Consider the following 17,268-nt stretch of genomic DNA (forward strand, 5'->3'; position numbering starts at 1 on the left):
ACTAGCTCCAGCAACAGGTAGATAGTTAAGTATTGGTCGTTTAGGGACTCCAAGGATGGCTCTGGCTCGATGCCTGAGTAGACTTGGGGCCCCAACAGTGTTTTAGGATCCTGTTCTCTGTCTTTCGTCCTGCTTCTCTCTGCGTTGACCTCATTTTCTCCAACATATATGCACTACTTCCATGTCACTTGGCGGAACAGCCACGGGGACAAATGCCACCTCAGTGCTCTAGAGGAAAGGAGGGCTTCATTCTCTTGCCCCAATACTTGGGCAACATCTCTTATCCATTCTGCTTGGGTCACTTTGCCACCCCTTACATCAATCACACACTGCAACAAGATGAAGGTGTGTGATTGGTTCGGCTGGCTCTTGTTTAAGTCTGGTACTCAAGCTGAGCAGGGGTGTGACTAGCACTGACTGGTGTCCCTCGGGTGACTTGTACACCTGCGTTCCTCCGAGGAAGGATGACCAGGAAGAGAAACCCAAGAGCAGGCTGTCATTGCAGCCTGTTGGATAGCTAAGCCGTGCTTTCAGAGGTGAATAGTTTTTGTCAAGTGAAGCAGTAAGAGGCCTCCATCATTGCTAAGAGAAAGCAATAGGAGTGAAACCAGGAAGACATGTGCTGGCTCAGTAGGTCAGGAAGCTGCAGGGGGTTGTTGGGTGGAAGAATATAGGCTGGGAGTTGCTCCTTATGGTGAAGCTGTGGGATACAGGACAGCCTTTGGCCATGCTGAGGAATCTGGTCTTTATAGTAAAGACAGCCTGGGTTTTAGGTAAAGGCTAAGGACGGCTGCATTTTCATAGTAGAATATTGCTGTGGTCTTGTATGAAGACACATGCCTGTAATCCTAGCACTCAGGAGGCTGAGGCAGGAAAATGATGAGTTCAAGGCCACGCTGACCTTGTGGTGGCACACGCCTTTAATCCCAGCACTCGGGAGGCAGAGCCAGGTGGATCTCTGTGAGTTTGAGGCCAGCCTGGTCTACAGAGCAAGATCCAGGACAGGCACCAAAACTACACAGAGAAACCCTGTCTCGGAAAAAAAAAAAATCAATCAGTCAATAAAAAGAAGAAAGAATAACCTTCTGGTAACAATTATAGATGGAGACTTGGTTTATGGGGACCAGTGAGGAAGTCACTACAGTAATCCAGATGGAGCTAAAGTATGAGCATTTAAGTATCTGGTATGCTAAAGTCTTAATGTAGAATGTCTACATTGGTAGCATTAAGAAAAACACACAAAACAGGGGGTGGGATCCAAAGGACTCTTTCAAGAAAATGAGTATAGGATGATGATTCATGGGAGTAATGTCACTTACTGAGATGAATACAGAAAGACTGGATGTGAAAAGAGGATGAGGAGGATGAGTGAGATGCCAGTTGCGTGTATTCATGGTAACAGAACACTGGACTTGCCATCCATAGATATTTTGGGATGTTCAGTATGAGAATGTGGAGCTCAGAGGAGTGGCAGGATTATGGGATTATGGGGTTGGTCTCAAGAGTTCCTGGTTTGCTTTTGGTGTAGGGAAGAAGAAATCTGCATACAAAAGCTAGTCAAGCGAGAGACGGGGCTGAGTCCTCCGTGGTGGCCCATGTAAGCAGGTGTCAGGAACAAAAAATGTGTTCCTCTACAGCGCCCTGCTCAAGTTCCTGTGACTTGACTCATGTCTTGTTCCGAAGAGAGGTGGATGGCAGACTGTGACGGCGGCATACTGTGGTGGCCCATCTCGCTTGTCAGTTTAATTGGTACTAATTCTCCTCTTCAGGGAATGGTTTGTCAACATGAGGGCATCTTAGGAGTGAGAATTTTCCATACAAATGAAGGCACAGGGGTGGGAGAGCAGAGGGAAGTTTGGGGGAAGACTATACACATAGAACGTGTGTTGAATCATGGATGTCTTGTATACATAACACACTGTATCTTGTTCTGGATTTAAATGCAGGAAACCTGCGTGTCTTGGTAGTCAATGACAATGAATGATAACTTCTAGTAAATTTACTCTTTAGAATTCCCAGGGCCTGGGTGGAGGTCTTTCGTTATGGTGAAGTTCCTCAGGGATGCTGGGAGGGGGAGGTAGGCTTTTCCCACTGAGTCCTGCTTTTCCTTTCCACAGTCAGAAACGTCACACATTGGGTCATACTCTGGAATTCTGTAGCATTGGGTACATGCTACTGATTGGAGTCCTTTGGAAAATGGTTCCTAAAACACCCACTGGTCTGGTTTGGCTGTGAGATTCTGTCCCTACTTAGATATTGCATTCTAGTGGCTCAAGATTACGAGCTGCTATTTCTTAAAGTTTATGTGTTGCATGTATGACATTGATTTGAACAGTGGTGATAGGATTACATCCCCAGAAACATGGCACTACGTAAAAGCAAAGTTTCCATTAACACCAAGCGTGGCAGCCAGACTTCAGCATCCCTGTGTCCCCCAGGGTTTGGCTGTTGTGTTGTGAAATGCCAACATGTCCTGCCTAACAAGTTTCCCCCTAGCAAGTCTGTGAGTAAAGGAAAGTGATCCACCGCTGAGCATGTCTCAATAAAACACCCCTGTCTGCTTCAGCAACAAAACAAGACAAGTCTGCTGTGGGAAGGGCAGGCCGCTCTGTTCTGATGAGTCACATTCCTGCGCCGTTTATTGTCTGCACTGGAGAAGTATTGAGAAAAAAAAAAATGTGAAGTGTGCATTTCAGTGGAACAGTTATGGTAGAAATACATCCCTTTCAGCCAGGTTTCTAGGCATTTCCTAGAAATGAATGTGTGGCAAAGCGAATAATAGCAGACAGTGGTGAATGAATGCTTGCTGCGTACCAAGCATTGTTCCGGGCTTTCCGTATGTATCATCTCACTTAGAAGACACATCTCAGCCCTGTGGTTTGGGCAGTCTCCGTTCAGGAGACCCAGGGGAGGGTAAAAACTTACTTAAAAGGCACAGAACTAGTAATGGGCAGGGCCAACACTTGAACCCAGGCAGATCCTCCATGTTTTATTTACCCTAAGCTCAAGCAAGCCCCATCCACCACATGAAATGCTTTGCCACAAGGCTTATTTAAGCAGGGACCACCCCTCTCATTTGCATTGTTTGGTGTGTCCAGCTTGATGATTTAGTCTTCCAAGTTTAAAATTGCACTGTATTATATCTGCATGTGATTCGGATGAAAAGAATTCGACCCTAGAAGCCCCCCTACCCCCATTTCATCCTATCTGCAGTTTGTAGCAACACTGAAGACATTTTTATTCTTTGTCTCCAAATTAGCCCTGCACAACACAGAGAACAGTACGTGTGTGTGTGTGTGTGTGTGTGTGTGTGTGTGTGTGTGTGTGTGTGTGTGTCCCCTTTCCTTCTGAATGAAATTGTTTCTCACGGAGCCCACCGCAGACATACTCAGAGAAGGCTGCTGCCTGCAATCCACCCGGCAACGGTGGAGCAGGTGACGCTGCGTGTGCCCAGCCTCTCTGGAAGTGTCTGCACAGATGTGTACCGTTTCCACTCCCTCTGCCTGCCTTCAGATTCCTGGAGCCAACACCCACCCACTCTGACAGCATCTCTCTCTCTCTCTCCCCTCTCTCTCTTCATTTTCAAGGAGAAAAGAAAGAGGCAGACAGAAATAGAAGGAAAGAGACGACAGCTTGACGAACAAGTCCTGCTGCTGCAGCATTCCAAGGTAAGCAGCCCAGGAACCTGGGCGTTCGTTCGTTATTAGCCCTGCGGACCACACTTCCCAGAGGCGGGCAGAGTCTGCCCTGCCGTGGAGGCGTGGAGGCGCAGCGCTGCCTGAACCAGCCTGTTCCGAGCAACCAGGAGAGTCTCTTGGCTTTTCTTGTAATCTTTCTCAGATTCAGGCATCCTTAGAGCATTCTGATTTCCGCAGGCATGCGATTCCACTGCTCCTGAGCGACGCGGTAGATTATATATAGAAACTGGATGTGAATATTCCCCACGGTCCCACGTTGTTTCTCCTGTGTGTTTTGTTCGGAGGCTCCAAAAGCTGCACTTCACATAATGGACTTTTTGGAAATGAAAAAAAAAAATCTTTCTTGCTGGGAAGTGGGGGTAGGGGAAGAAATGAGACCGTGTGATCTGATAAAAGGACGACACTGCATGTTTCAGATGGTTCATCTATTTTTATTTTGACTTTACAACGTTAGCAATGTCCTGCTAGAACGTGTGATTGGTCAAACATGGCTTTCAAATGATTTGACTTGGTTCGGTGTCTGATGTACCTTATTAAAAAGAGAGAGGGAAAGGGGATTGTTGTGATATTTTCCCCCTTTAAAACAATGCACTTAAGCACCGTAATTGATGACAGTAGCAGAGACAGCTCCGTCACTGTCACGGACGCCCCACCAGTGCCTGAATGTTGCTTTCTGTGTGTTCGGATAATAATGTGGCCATGTCCATGGACCAGCCGGGAGTTGTTGCTTGCCTTTGACTGTTCCTGACCTTTTTTTGTTTGTTTTTTAAGGAAAGCCTCCCGCTGGCCTCAAGTTGCCATGACTTATGTGTGCAGAATTGCTTTTCTCGGAGGACTGGTTGGGAGGGGGCCGCTCATGGGGTGCTGCCATGTGCGCATTATCAGGACTCTTTGAAACAGAGTGGGCCTGTGCTCTTGCATGTCTCGTTCTCTGGAAAACCAGGTTGTGCTAAAAGAATCCTCAGAGTGAGAATCATGAGCAAGCTGGCTCATAATTTCAAAGAGCAGTCTGACCTAGATCTGCTCCGCATACTTATGAGTTCACCATGAACTTTAACCAGAGACATGTGTTCTAGAGGAAGAAAAGGCAGCATGGTGCTGGTTGTCCATTTCTGTCTGTCTTGTCCCTCCATCTCTAGCCTGTTCTGGTAGTAGCTCGCACTGTATTCAGATGCTGTCCCTGTCTCCTGACAACATTCCCTCCCGGGGGAGGACTGGGGCTAAAATTAGGATCATCTTTCTATGGAGGCGGGGCTTACAAACACTAACAAGATTGCACAAGGCCAATCTGGAGAGAGCAGAGTCTCTGGCCCAGAGGGAGGCAATTCACCCACTGTGTAAGAAAGATGTACACTAAGAACTCAGTGAATTATGGGCTAAAAGGAGAACTTCCTGATAAGAGTGGATGCTTCGGCCAGCAGTCTCTCTCCTCCCAGCCTCAGCACAGCACAATGCCTCTGTGTTCCTTAATTCGAAGTCAGAGGGTGGACCATGTTTCCTTCTTCCCCCTTGTCGTTATTCTGAGTGCCAGATAAGATGCCAGGGACTCGTTTATTGCTGGTGTCCAGCATAGTCTTACACTGTTTTGTTCATATGGCATCTATCCATTTCTCATCTTCCCATCCAGTTTAAAGAAACAATAGAACTTCATTTTATGTGAGGGAGTACTGGGGTTCCCTAAGGGACTTGGCAACATGGGCATCAGGCAGTTTCTGAGTCTGGCTATGAAAGGTACATGCAACACTTGCGTCATGGTGATCTTGAAACAGGATGGGAAGGGCTGAAGGTGATTGTTAGTTTAGTAAGCGGAGACCAATGCATTGCCTTTTCCTCTCTTGGAGGAAAGCTTGTGTAGAATGAGGATGGATTGCTAGCCTTGAAAACTAAAAAGGAAAGACCCAAAGCTCCAAAGGTGGCAGTGTGCATCAGGTACCAGCCAGAGGAGTATCCCATTTCTATACACTGGGGAAGCAGGGATATTGATAAAGCAAGGAGAGGCCTTGCTGTGCCCATGTAAAGCAGCTATGATTCCATCTCCCTTTGTTCTAAGCTCAGCCTTCCTAAAGTAGCTATCTGATTTCCATAGAAGGAAGAGGGTACCTGACACAGGGACAATCACTTCAGTTACCAGAAGAGAGTGAGTTCCACTTTAAATGAACTGACCATTGACTAAACTGAGTAGAGAGTCATCTTTCCGACCATCCATCAGTTGCCAGCTTGGTGGTTAGTCCCTAGGTGGAGGATCATGTGCTGAGGTTGTACTCCTTCCTGTGTGAACCGTTCAGAGGAGAGCAGCTAGCTTCCTCCCACATCCCAGAAGCCTCCACACCCTCCCATCCACTCAGTAATACTCACTGTTGCTTTTAAGTACCTAGCATGTGCCTGGGACTTTAAATATCAACTCTCAATAATCATCACGAGGTAGGTGTCAATCTCCCCATCTCACAGTCTGCAAACAAACTCAGGAGGCAAGGAATTTGCTCAGGAGCACACAGTCTGCTAAGCGAGGAAGCCTAAGTTGAAATCTAGGGTGGGGTCTGTTTCTGTGGACAAGGCTCTTCCCAGGACACTGTTCTCTTTGAAGGGATGGTCCCTTTTAGGTGATTTGTCTAGATGGGTGCCAGTTGCCATCACCACTGCCTCTCCGGCTCTCAGTATATTTTCACAGGCTACGGAAGATTTAGACTGTGTGGAGACATGTCAACATGATTATTATAGGTTCTTTTAAGTAGTGAGTGGTATGAAAGATGTCAGTAATCGACATTTATTTCACTAATTCACAAAATCCCAGACACTCTTAGAGAAAATAAATATTCTCTGTGCACAGGCAAATTAGAAAAGCGTTAAAGCTGGATTTCATATCTGTTAAGATACAATTTGACGTTCTTTGTACCCCTCTCATATCTGTATTCACGTATATTCACCTATCAAGTGGATTATGGATGGTTATTGTCATGCACTGAGATATGAATTATTTAGACAGCGTTACTGGTCTCCTGTCAAAACAAATAAGTAGAAAACAAGGTAGTGATTTGGGCACGTGTGTATTTGCTGAATAGTCTTGCTCGTTTAGGAGCACGTGGTAATGCCACAGAATAGGATACCGTGACTTTATGTGACAACTGTGAGTAAATTCTTTAATGAGACAGATGACCAGTGTATGAAATGCTAAGACCCTACCTGCTATGCCCATGACAGGAAACCTTGAGATGCTGTGTTTGAGATGTTCATCTTTAGTTGATAACTAATGTTTTTATGTAAGAATTCCCAGAAAATACTCAGAAATCAGACCAGTAAGCAGTTTTGATAGCTCCAATAGCTCCATTAGCTTTAATACAATGAAGAATTGTATCATCATTTCAAAAATGAAGAATAAGGACATCATAAAAAAAAAATCAACCAAACAACTTACCATCCAGATATTTCTCCCACAGAGTATATGATTTACATCACCCCCTGATATATTTCTGTAGATTAAGGTGTATAGTCCTTGTCACAGGCTTCAGCCTTGGAATGAAATTAATTTATACTGACATTTGAATCCAAATTATCTTTTAAAAATTTTTATATGAAGGCTCTTTTAAATTCTCAAGCCAAAATTTTAATTTTTTAATGAAATCTTATATAATATTATGTTTTTTTTAAAAAAAAATCATACTTAGGAAGATTTTCATCTCAAATGTTTGCCCACAAGCTTGCCTCTACTTTAGCAGTTTTAGTTCATCGAGAATTTATTTTCCAATAAGGCAGGAGGTGAGAATAAAGCTTTCCGTTTTTACTCACAGTGAACCATCGGCATGATTTATTAATTCATCCTTTCTCATTGATTTAAATGTCATCTGTATCACATGCATATTTCATCCTTAGACCCAAGTCCACACCTTATGATTATTTTTATTCCATTTATCTGCTCACTTCTGAGCTGGTACCATTCTCCTTTAATCCCTAGAGTTGTGTTAATACAATGTAATATTTCATGAGACAAGAGCCATCATTATTATTCTTTTGAAAAATGGTTTTGGTTTTTAATCTATGGAAACAATGATTTATTTTTATTTTTTATAAACTATGACTTGTGATAATGTGAATTAAAAAAAATAAATCATCTAATGTCTTACACCAGCACAGACTGAACTTAATATTATTCTTTTGCCTTTTGGTTAAATGGCCAAAGATTTGTCTATTTTATTAGTCTTTTCAAAGTCCCAGGGTAGAGTGTGTGTTCCATGTGTATCACAATATGCATTCCTTTGGGACTGCCACATTTATGAAGTGTTTATCAGGACTGTCAGGAACAAATTGCTAATATCATATCTTCAACATGTATCACATCTTCAATACTTATTCATGGGCAGGCAATTCTGACTAGAGTTTCCCCCTGTCCTAGGCTGTAAAAGTTGTCATTACATTCTGAAGACCACAACCTTTCCTTTAGGGACAACAGAGAGAGAAAGAGAGAGAGAGAGAGAGAGAGAGAGAGAGAGAGAGAGAGAGAGAGAGAGAGAGAGAGAGAGAGAAGAGAGAATACTAAATTATCACTGAGAAAAATATTTGTTGTCAACCCATTAAGGTCATTTGCCGAATAGCCCAAAGGCATCAGGAGGAGCCTTGCCGCAAAGGTATTGAGGTATCTTTTATTATTTTGACACTAATTCAGATTTTTCGTTGTTATTTGTATGTATAAAACTCCAGTGTCAAAACTTTAAACATTCTGGACCAGTAGGATGATTCAGTGGGGGAGGTTCTTGCCACCAAGCTTTCCCTATGATGTCTCTGCACTGTGATCAGAATTGGAGTGAAGGGTGAAGCTTCATCTCTTTCCTTAGAAGTTTTGGCTTGGCTTCTCCCTAAATTATGAAAAACAAACCCAAACAAAACCTCCAAACCCAAACAATATCTCATTAGGCATAAAAAGGAGGAAAAGACTCAAGGGTTAGGAGGGGGGTGGATATAAGAGAGTGAGTGAGTCAAAACAGACGCCATGCTGGGAAGACGGCTCAGTGGGAAGAGTGATTTCTGTGCAAGCATCATAGCTGAGTTTGGACTCCCAGAGACCCATGCAAATGCCAGCCGGGCATGATGACCTGCCTGCAGTTCCAGCCTTGAAAAGCCAAGACGGGATTCGCCAGAGAAAGCTGGCTAGCAAGACTAGCTATGTTGGCAAGCTCTGGGTTTGGCTGCTTAGCTCCTGCCTCTGTGAATAAGGTGGAAAAAGCAATTAGGCTTGGTTCTTGACATCAGCCTCAGGCCTCGACACACACACACACACACACACACACACACACACACACACACACACACACATACACGTGCATGCATGGCCACACACATGCATACAACATATACACCAAAAAAAGGGAGAAAAGTAGCTATTGCCTCACCGTGAGTCTTAAGCCACTTTCTTTTAGAAATACGAAGTTATCCACAGTCTAACCATCACCCACAAATGCAGTCAATGATAACTTCAGTCAGATTGCAGATGAATGGGTCATCGGGAGTAAAGGATAAACTCATGAAACCACAGGAATAAGTCACAGGAGAATATTTGCATAGCCTGAAGACAAGGGAGTTTTATCTAATTCCAACATCAATGCTAGACTTGCAAAGTGAAAAGATTGCTAAATATGACTTTATAAACATGACAAATATCTGATTAGGAGAGGGGGGGAAAGAGAGAGGAGAAAGAAGACAGACTGACAGACAGAGAGGAGACAGAGAGAGATATGCTTTGCTCATCCTGATCCATCTCTCACATTCCATCCTGCTCCAGACCCCTCTTAGTGTGTACCTAGATCAACCCAAAAAGTTGCTTCCTGTCAGTGACCTTAGCTGTAAAGGAGGAAGATTGGGGCAGACCGTCTTCAAGTCTTTCTTTGTTTTGCTAGCCTACAATTAGGCATTTGCTAACATGCAGTGTGCATGAGCTTTGCTTTTTTGGTCATCTATTCTTTCAGCAGTTACTTGTTATGACCAACAACAAGGTTCCTCTGTTAACCTTGTAAATGGACACATGGTACACCACCTGACTGTGAGGGACTGGGGCATGAGGATAGGGTGACATCAGCGTGGAACCCATTGCTGGGGATGATGGAGAATAGTTATCCATGTGAGGGAGCAGTGCAGTTGCCTAATGTGTTTGTAAATCTTACTTGGTGTTTTTAGGTGATAGAGACAGAACCCAGAGCCTCATACATATTAAGCACATGCTTTACCATTGTCTATACATTCAGCCTCCCCCAAAGTGACTCTTGGGTAATCTTGAACTGAGTTAGTGTTCTAGCATGCTTCCTATTTCTGATAAAAACACTCTCACCCAAAGCAGCATAAGATTTATTTTGATTACCTTTCCAGAGCACAGCCCAACACTGAATATGAACTGGATATCACATGGTCTTAGGAAATTTTACAATGGGACTAGAGTTGCATAGAAAAATGTTCTTGTCTTCTTGGAGACTCATTCAAATATCATGAGATAGCATGGTGTTTGAAATTTGCTTTAAAATGCTTTGGTGCCAGGGCTAGACGGATGGCTCCATGGTTAAGAGTACATACTGATTTTATAGAGGACCTGAGTTCGGATCTCAGCACTCACAACCAGCAGCTCATCACAACTGCCTGTAACTCTAGCTTCAGGGGATCTAACACCCTCTTCTGGACTCTTAGGGCACCTGCAATCACATATGTGCATGCATATACAAACACATAGACACAAAAAAATTTTTTAAATAAATCTTTTAAAAGCCTTGATAATGTGGAAATATGTCTAAATAGTCCTGATTATAAATCTAGATAAATTTGTTATCTTTACGCTATTTTGAGGTTTTTTCTTAAAGAATGGTTAATAATAGGAGGCACAGACACCACCACCAGCTCTCTCAAGGTCATCCTTTCTCCAGATCACCACATCAGTAAGGCTAGTGTCTGACTTCTTGCGATTCTCTATTGAACTATCACCTCATCAATGAAGCCCTTTAGACCCATCTCATAAATATAGCAACACTTTCTTTATCCCTCTCCCTAATTTCTGAATTCCCAGAATCATTATGTGGGGGTGCATCTATATGTTTGTGCATGTGTGTGAGCATACATATATAACCACATGTATGGGGAAACACACACATATGCACCTATCTGTGTATGTGTGCAGAAACTGTGTCTCCATTTTCTCCTTATTGGAATAAAAGGTGTGGAAGGAATTGGTTTTGGGTTTGTTTGTTTGTTTGTTTGTTTGTTTGTTTGTTTGTTTATGGAAGCCAAGTAGTGTTGGGTAAGTTCTCAATAAATACACAACTGAATTTTAAAACAAAACAAAACAAAAAAGATGTAGAAAAGAAACATCCCAGGAATCCTGGCTTGGCCTGGCAGAAGTAGATAGCCATGTCTGGGAAGGTGAAGGCGGTGGTCAGGCCTGAACTGTTGAGGAGCAGATCTGATGCAGAAGCCCTGCTAGTCCAGAGAATAATGTGGGCCAAAAGATGCCATTTATCTGTTGTCTTCCCTCCTTCCCACAGTCCAAAGTCCTTCGGGAAAAATGGCTGCTGCAGGGTGTTCCTGCGGGAACAGCAGAGGAGGAGGAAGCCAGGAGACGGCAGTCTGAAGAGGATGAGTTCAAAGTCAAGCAGCTTGAAGATAACATTCAGAGGTAGGTGATTCCTAGACTGCAGTAACCACTGCCGGCCATCCTGTAGGGGGCGCTTTCTCCGTGCTTTGACCTTTCCCTGGGGCTGTAGAATTGCCTTCCTCAATGGATACTGATGTTGTCTGACTTTTCCGTGTGAATCAGTGTTATTTCTCATAATACTAATACTGTATTGGTCTGTAATACAGTACGGAAATGCCTTCCCCCACCAATGAGGTATCATAAGCAGTTGCCCTTCTCCAAATACCCTCTTTGGAGATCTCTCATCAGCTTCTTCTTTTTTCTTTGTGGGCCCAGCTGTTGACTGCTGTGGCCACTGTGACAGGTTTCTGCATAGATTTACCACATGTGGTCAATTGAGATGGGAGACTTGTAGCCAAGGCTCTTGGAACTGAGATGAAGAGAGCATAGGAAAGAAAGCGCTGCGTGCCTGAGCTTGGTAGATCAACTTTGCTTGGCCTCCTTGAACTGCTCAGTGTAGCTAGAGTTTTCCTGCCTTGCCCACAGTCAGGACAAATCTCTGTCACCCGCCAGTCCCACAGCTGCTCAGACCCAACCAAGTAAACAGAAACTTATATTGCTTACAAACTGTATGGCCATGGCAGGCTTCTTGCTAACTGTTCTTATATCTTAAATTAACCCATTTCTATAAATCTATACCTTGCCACATGGCTCGTGGCTTACCGGCATCTTCACATGCTGCTTGTCATGGCGGTGGCTGGCAGTGACTCCTTCCGCCTTCCTGTTCTTTCTTTTCTCCTCTCTGTTAGTCCCGCCTATACTTCCTGCCTAGCCACTGGCCAATCAGTGTTTTATTTATTGGCCAATCAGAGCAATTTAACATACAGACCATCCCACAGCAGCTCAGGAAGTGCCTTGCTTCCCTGACTGCCCTCAACCAGGTTCTAACTATTTCAGTATAGAAGACAGGTGACCTGTCTGTGGCCAGGAAACTAGTCAAATCCAGTCAGGAGAAAAACCAGAGTTTTCTCTTTGGCAATTCCAGCCTTCCCAGGTCTCAGGATACCGAGACAGATGTAGGAGCTGAGGATGGAAGGTGGTGTGCATACAGGCCTTGGAACGGAGTCTTTCCAGCCAACCCATTCCACCAAATTCTGCCTGAGACCTTCTCTCTGGCCCTCCATCTCTTCCTGAGGTTGAAGCAAAGACTTGGCAGGTGCACCAGGAGGCAGGAGAAACTCCAGCTCGAGGCCAATTTAGGATACATAGTCATATCCTGTCTCCAACTAACAAGTGTGTCAGGTCTCTAGAACAGTGGTTCTCAACCTGTGAGTTGCAACCCCTTTGGGTCATATATTAGATATCCTACATATCAGATATTTACATTATGATTCATAACAGGAAATAATTTGCCGTTTTGAAGTAGCAACAAAAATAGTTTCATGGTTGGGGTCACCACAACATGAGGAACTATTAGGAAGGTTGAGAACCACTGCTTTACTTGAAGAGAACTGAGAGAATGAATATGTATGAAAGAGAGGTTTATTAGATTGATTTACATGATAAGGTCTAGGTAGACCAACAATGGCTGATTCCCAAGGGAAATACCAAGAATCTGGTAGCTACTCAGTCCACAGTTCCAATCTGGCACTGTAGGCCTGAAGGATTCTGGGAGAGATGCTGGTCTTCAGTCTACATTCAGAGGCCCAGAGAAGCTGGTGGTACTACTATACTAAGGAATGCAACAGTCACAGCCATAGGTTAGATGAAGTTGTCCACAAAAGCAAAGACGAGCAGACAAAAAGCAAAGCGTTTCTTCTTCCATGCCCTATGATCTGGGATGTCACCAGAAGGTGCTGCCTCTGTGTAGTGCGGTTATTCCCACTTCAAGTACCTTGGTCAAGAAAGTCCCTCACAGGAGTGGCCCAGGCTTGCCTTTGGGTAGATCCCAGTTGCAGTCAAGTTGACAGACAAGATTAGCTCTCACACAAACACAGCAGAGTATACCATCTGAGCTGCTTCTCGCTGTGGACACTCCCAGCTGAAGACTGGAGGCATCTCAGGGGTGCCAGCTGTGTCCCTACATGGATAATCAAGCTGGCTGAAGACCCCCAACACATACTTCAGCCTGTCCTCCTGATTTGCCCAAGCCCTCTTGTCTCCTAAAGACCATTCAGAACAGCTTGGTTGACTGTTGCTTGTGGGAGACATGGTCAAGAAAAAGTGTGTGTGTGTGGGAGGGGTTGGGCAAAGTTTGGGCAAAGTCAACCCATGGGGTGTGTTGTAAGAGCTAGGGGTTCAGACGGGCATGGCCAGCTACAGAAAAATTGAGCAGATCTTTCCACCTTTGAATCAAGAGGATGAAGAGCTCACACATAGGTGTGCAGGACCTTCTTGGGGCCCCTTGAAGAGTGAAATGGCCCAGACAGAGAAAAGGAACCATGGTGGCCTGTCAGAGCGAGTGGCTGAGCTCTGAGTCAGGGGATGCTTTGCCTGCTCCTGTCATGGTCTGCCAGGCATTGACCTCATGGGCCCTGGATGTGTACCAGAGAATCTGTGTTCTCAGGGCTCCTGTGTATGAGCAAGGCTGTTGTGGGCACCTTCTCCTCCTCCTCCAGGCCTCCTGACGGTCCTTCCTGCTCTGGAATTTGATTTCTGCTTCCCCGCCTCTTGTATTCTCTCCTCTGTAGACTGAGTCATCATTGGGCAACACACTTGGGATCAGAGATGTTTGCATATGAGATTTTAATATTTTTAATTTCAGAATCCTTGCCTGTAGACAATGAGATACCTTGGAGATGGAATCACAAAATTGTTTGTTTTATACACATACCTTATACATAGTCTGTATAGGTAGCTTTGTACAATATCTTTTAATGATTTTTCATTTAAAACAAACTTTATACATTGACCCAGTGGAGGGCAGGTATGGAGAAGTCTGCTTATCAGTGGTCATGAAGATTCAGAGGTGGGAGCATTTCCAATTTCAAGCCTTCGGATTAAGTATGCTCAATCTATATAGGCTTTCCTGTCTTCACATCCCAGCCCCAAGGGAAGACAAGGGACTGCCATCCCTCATTCCCCTGAGATACTCCAGTGTGCTTGGGCTCAGTCGAGTTCTGTCTCCCAGAGGGCTGTCGGAACAGCTGTCAGACTCAGGGGACACATAAGCTAGCGTCCTGCTGTGTGACAAAGTCTAAGGCTTGGCCACAGGACCCTGCTGGCTTTGGCTGAGCTCAGCTAACTGGCTCTAAGCTGTAGGTGGGATGCATCTGCTTTTATTTCTGCACACCAACAGGCTAGCAGGCTGTTCTGATTGTCTTTCTACGGCAATAACAAAGGAGCCCGAGAGCCCAGCGGAAACAAGGCCTACCTACCCTTAGAACTGCCCATAAGCTAGCCGCTAAAGCATGCTGGTAGCCACGCCCAGTTAAGGAGAGGGGACAGACAGATAAGAGAAGGGTAAAGGGTGGGGGTGAATAAGTCCTCTTCCACCATCATGATTGTTGAACTGAAAAAGGAAACTGCGGAAGAGCCAGCGGTTGATAAAGAGTAAAAATCCTTAACAACACAATAGGGCAGAGGCGATGGGAGAAGAGAACAGAGAGAAAAGGAGAGGTTTGGGGGTCCTGTCCAGAACCGGACCTTCACCGAACAGGAAGCCCAGAAGTGACTTACAGACAGGATGGCACGGGGCCTCGGAATAAAGGAATCTGTGCCACCAAACATGGCTCTGGAGCTCGTTTTGGGCTCTTTAGCGCCCCGCCCGCTGTGCTGGGGCACTCGCTTGCAATGTGTTAGGTTCACCTCAAAGGGACACGTGGTTCTGTTTTCGAATACTGAGTAAGCCAGGCATAGAAATGTGGTTTTGTAGTCTCTGTACCCGGGAAGTGGAAGCAGAGGAATCCGGCAGTTCAAGGTCATCCTAGGCCAGCACTGGCTACCTGAGACCCACTCTCCGTATAGACTGGGATGTAGCTCAGTCGGTAGAGCACTTGCCTGGCATGCACAAGGCCCTGGGTTTGACCCCGAGCACCATAGACACCTGTTATGGTGGTGCACACCTGTACTCTCAACACTTGGGAAGTAGAATCAGGAGGGTTATACTCTGAAGGTCATCCTCTGCCAGTTTGAGGCCAGCCTGGGATATATGAGACCCTTTCTCAAAATGAAATGAAACCAAAAAAAGTCTGCAGGAAGGAAAGAACATTGTAATTAAAGAACACAGGCACTTTCTGCACGGGAAAATGAGGGTAAATTGGGGGCATTTCATTTAGAAAAAAACGGGTGGTGGTGATGGCCCACCAGAACCTTAAGTGTGTCTAGAATTCAGGTAATGTCTTCTTTATGATTGGGTCAATCTGAATATGGTTAATATGATTAAATACAACACGAAGTCTTACAGTGTGACATGACTATCTCCCTAAACATCAAGAAAGGACAAGAATACACTTTTTAATTCTTCACAGCCTAGATCAGTGCGGGAAATCTCAGGCCTTTGGGTGAATTTTCTTCTAAAATGTTAGTTATACATTGGCAGTGCCTTGGTGTGAAACATCTGCCTTTCAGAACTATTGTCGTTGGTGGTTAGATTTTTCAAGTGAGCCTATGGGGAAAGAAGGACACACAGAAGGAAGGAGGGGTGGACAGAGGGAAGAAAGGAGACAGGGAAGGTGGGGAAAATAAATCTAGAATATTAAATCTTGGGCAATGTAATTACCTTGGGGAGGTTTTAAAAAAAATAATTCATAGGTCTCATTCCAGAAGTTTGCATTCCATGACTCAAGTAAGGAGTCCGTGGCTCAGGGGGTAAAGGCCCTTGTCCCCAGACCTGATAACCTGAGCTCAGTTCCTGGTGTCCATATGATAGAAGAAAGGAAACTGACCCCCAAAGATTGTCTCCTAACCTCCACATGAGCACTGTGGCATGTCCATACCCAGTCACCCTCACCCACCCACTCCAACACACAATGTATAACTGTTTTTAAAAATGTTAAGCATATTCCATACGATTATATTGTACAAGAAGGATTGCTGGACACAGGGGGAAAATAGAGTGCAAGATTCAGTCTCAGCACTAAAGCCAGGAAAATCAATATAACACACAAAACTGAAGGAGAGCAGCCGTGCCCCTTGAGTTCAGACTGATTCTGGCTTTGACTCGAGGACATTTGAAACCACCTTTGGGGACTGCTGTAAGTGGGAGCCGCTCACCACACAGCTGAGTTCTTCTCCAGAGGCCCCGTGGCAGAGCTCCGACCCCTTGAACTTCAGTAAAAACAACCTCGGCCTGCTAGGCTAATACAGATGCAGGTCAAGGAAGTTGGCTACCTCCTCAAAGCCCAGAAATTTCTATTATTTTTCAAAGATTGATGGCTGAAGTTATAAGCAATATGGCCTCAAGTCATGCCATCGGAGTGGCTGAAAAGGAGGGCGACAGCCTCACCACTGTAGCAGAGAGCTTGCTTGTCACTGTTTTCTGCTCTTGCCTGGGTTGCGGTATGATTATATTCTTGACTTGCTGGATGTGGCAATCAATGAGGCTTAAAAAAATGACGAGGACTTTTGAGATCAGACTCTATACACGTTCCTGTGTTTTAAAAAAACAATCTCAATGCATGGTTTCCTGTTGGGATGTTATACTGAGGAATCCCATGATCAACTACTATCAGTGTCTCCCTGTGCCCCTGGGGTCACACAGAACCTCACCCTGGTGCTCTGGAGATTTCCGGCAGCTAGACCCACACTAGCTTGGTCTATTTCCTATCTGTTCCCATCAACAGGGCTTGTTGCTTGCCTTGTGGGGTTTTTTTCTTTTTCCCACTTGTGTATCTTTCTAATTCAGTAACGCATTCATTACTTTTCTCTTTGCTGTGACAGAATGTTTGACACACGCGTGAGAGAGGGAGGGAGGGAGGGAGGGGTGGTTCGGGTCCTGGTTCCGGAGGGGTGGATCTGTGGTTGTCGGGC

The 17,268-nt window shown here is 44.9% G+C and overlaps 1 protein-coding gene across 6 annotated transcripts in view; it reads left to right on the top strand.

Moving 5' to 3' along the window:
* Palm2akap2 (PALM2 and AKAP2 fusion) overlaps positions 1-17,268 on the top strand; it is a 477,882-nt gene that overhangs the window by 216,886 nt on the left and 243,728 nt on the right. For all 6 annotated transcript variants that reach the window (XM_016003786.3, XM_016003787.3, XM_006985282.4 and 3 more), the window contains 2 exons: positions 3,588-3,668; positions 11,210-11,340. In XM_016003786.3, coding sequence (XP_015859272.1) covers positions 3,588-3,668; positions 11,210-11,340 — 212 coding nt within the window. The remainder of the gene's footprint in view (positions 1-3,587; positions 3,669-11,209; positions 11,341-17,268) is intronic.

Source organism: Peromyscus maniculatus, chromosome 2 (genome assembly GCF_049852395.1).
Source record: "Peromyscus maniculatus bairdii isolate BWxNUB_F1_BW_parent chromosome 2, HU_Pman_BW_mat_3.1, whole genome shotgun sequence".
NCBI classification, from domain to species: Eukaryota; Metazoa; Chordata; class Mammalia; order Rodentia; family Cricetidae; genus Peromyscus; species Peromyscus maniculatus.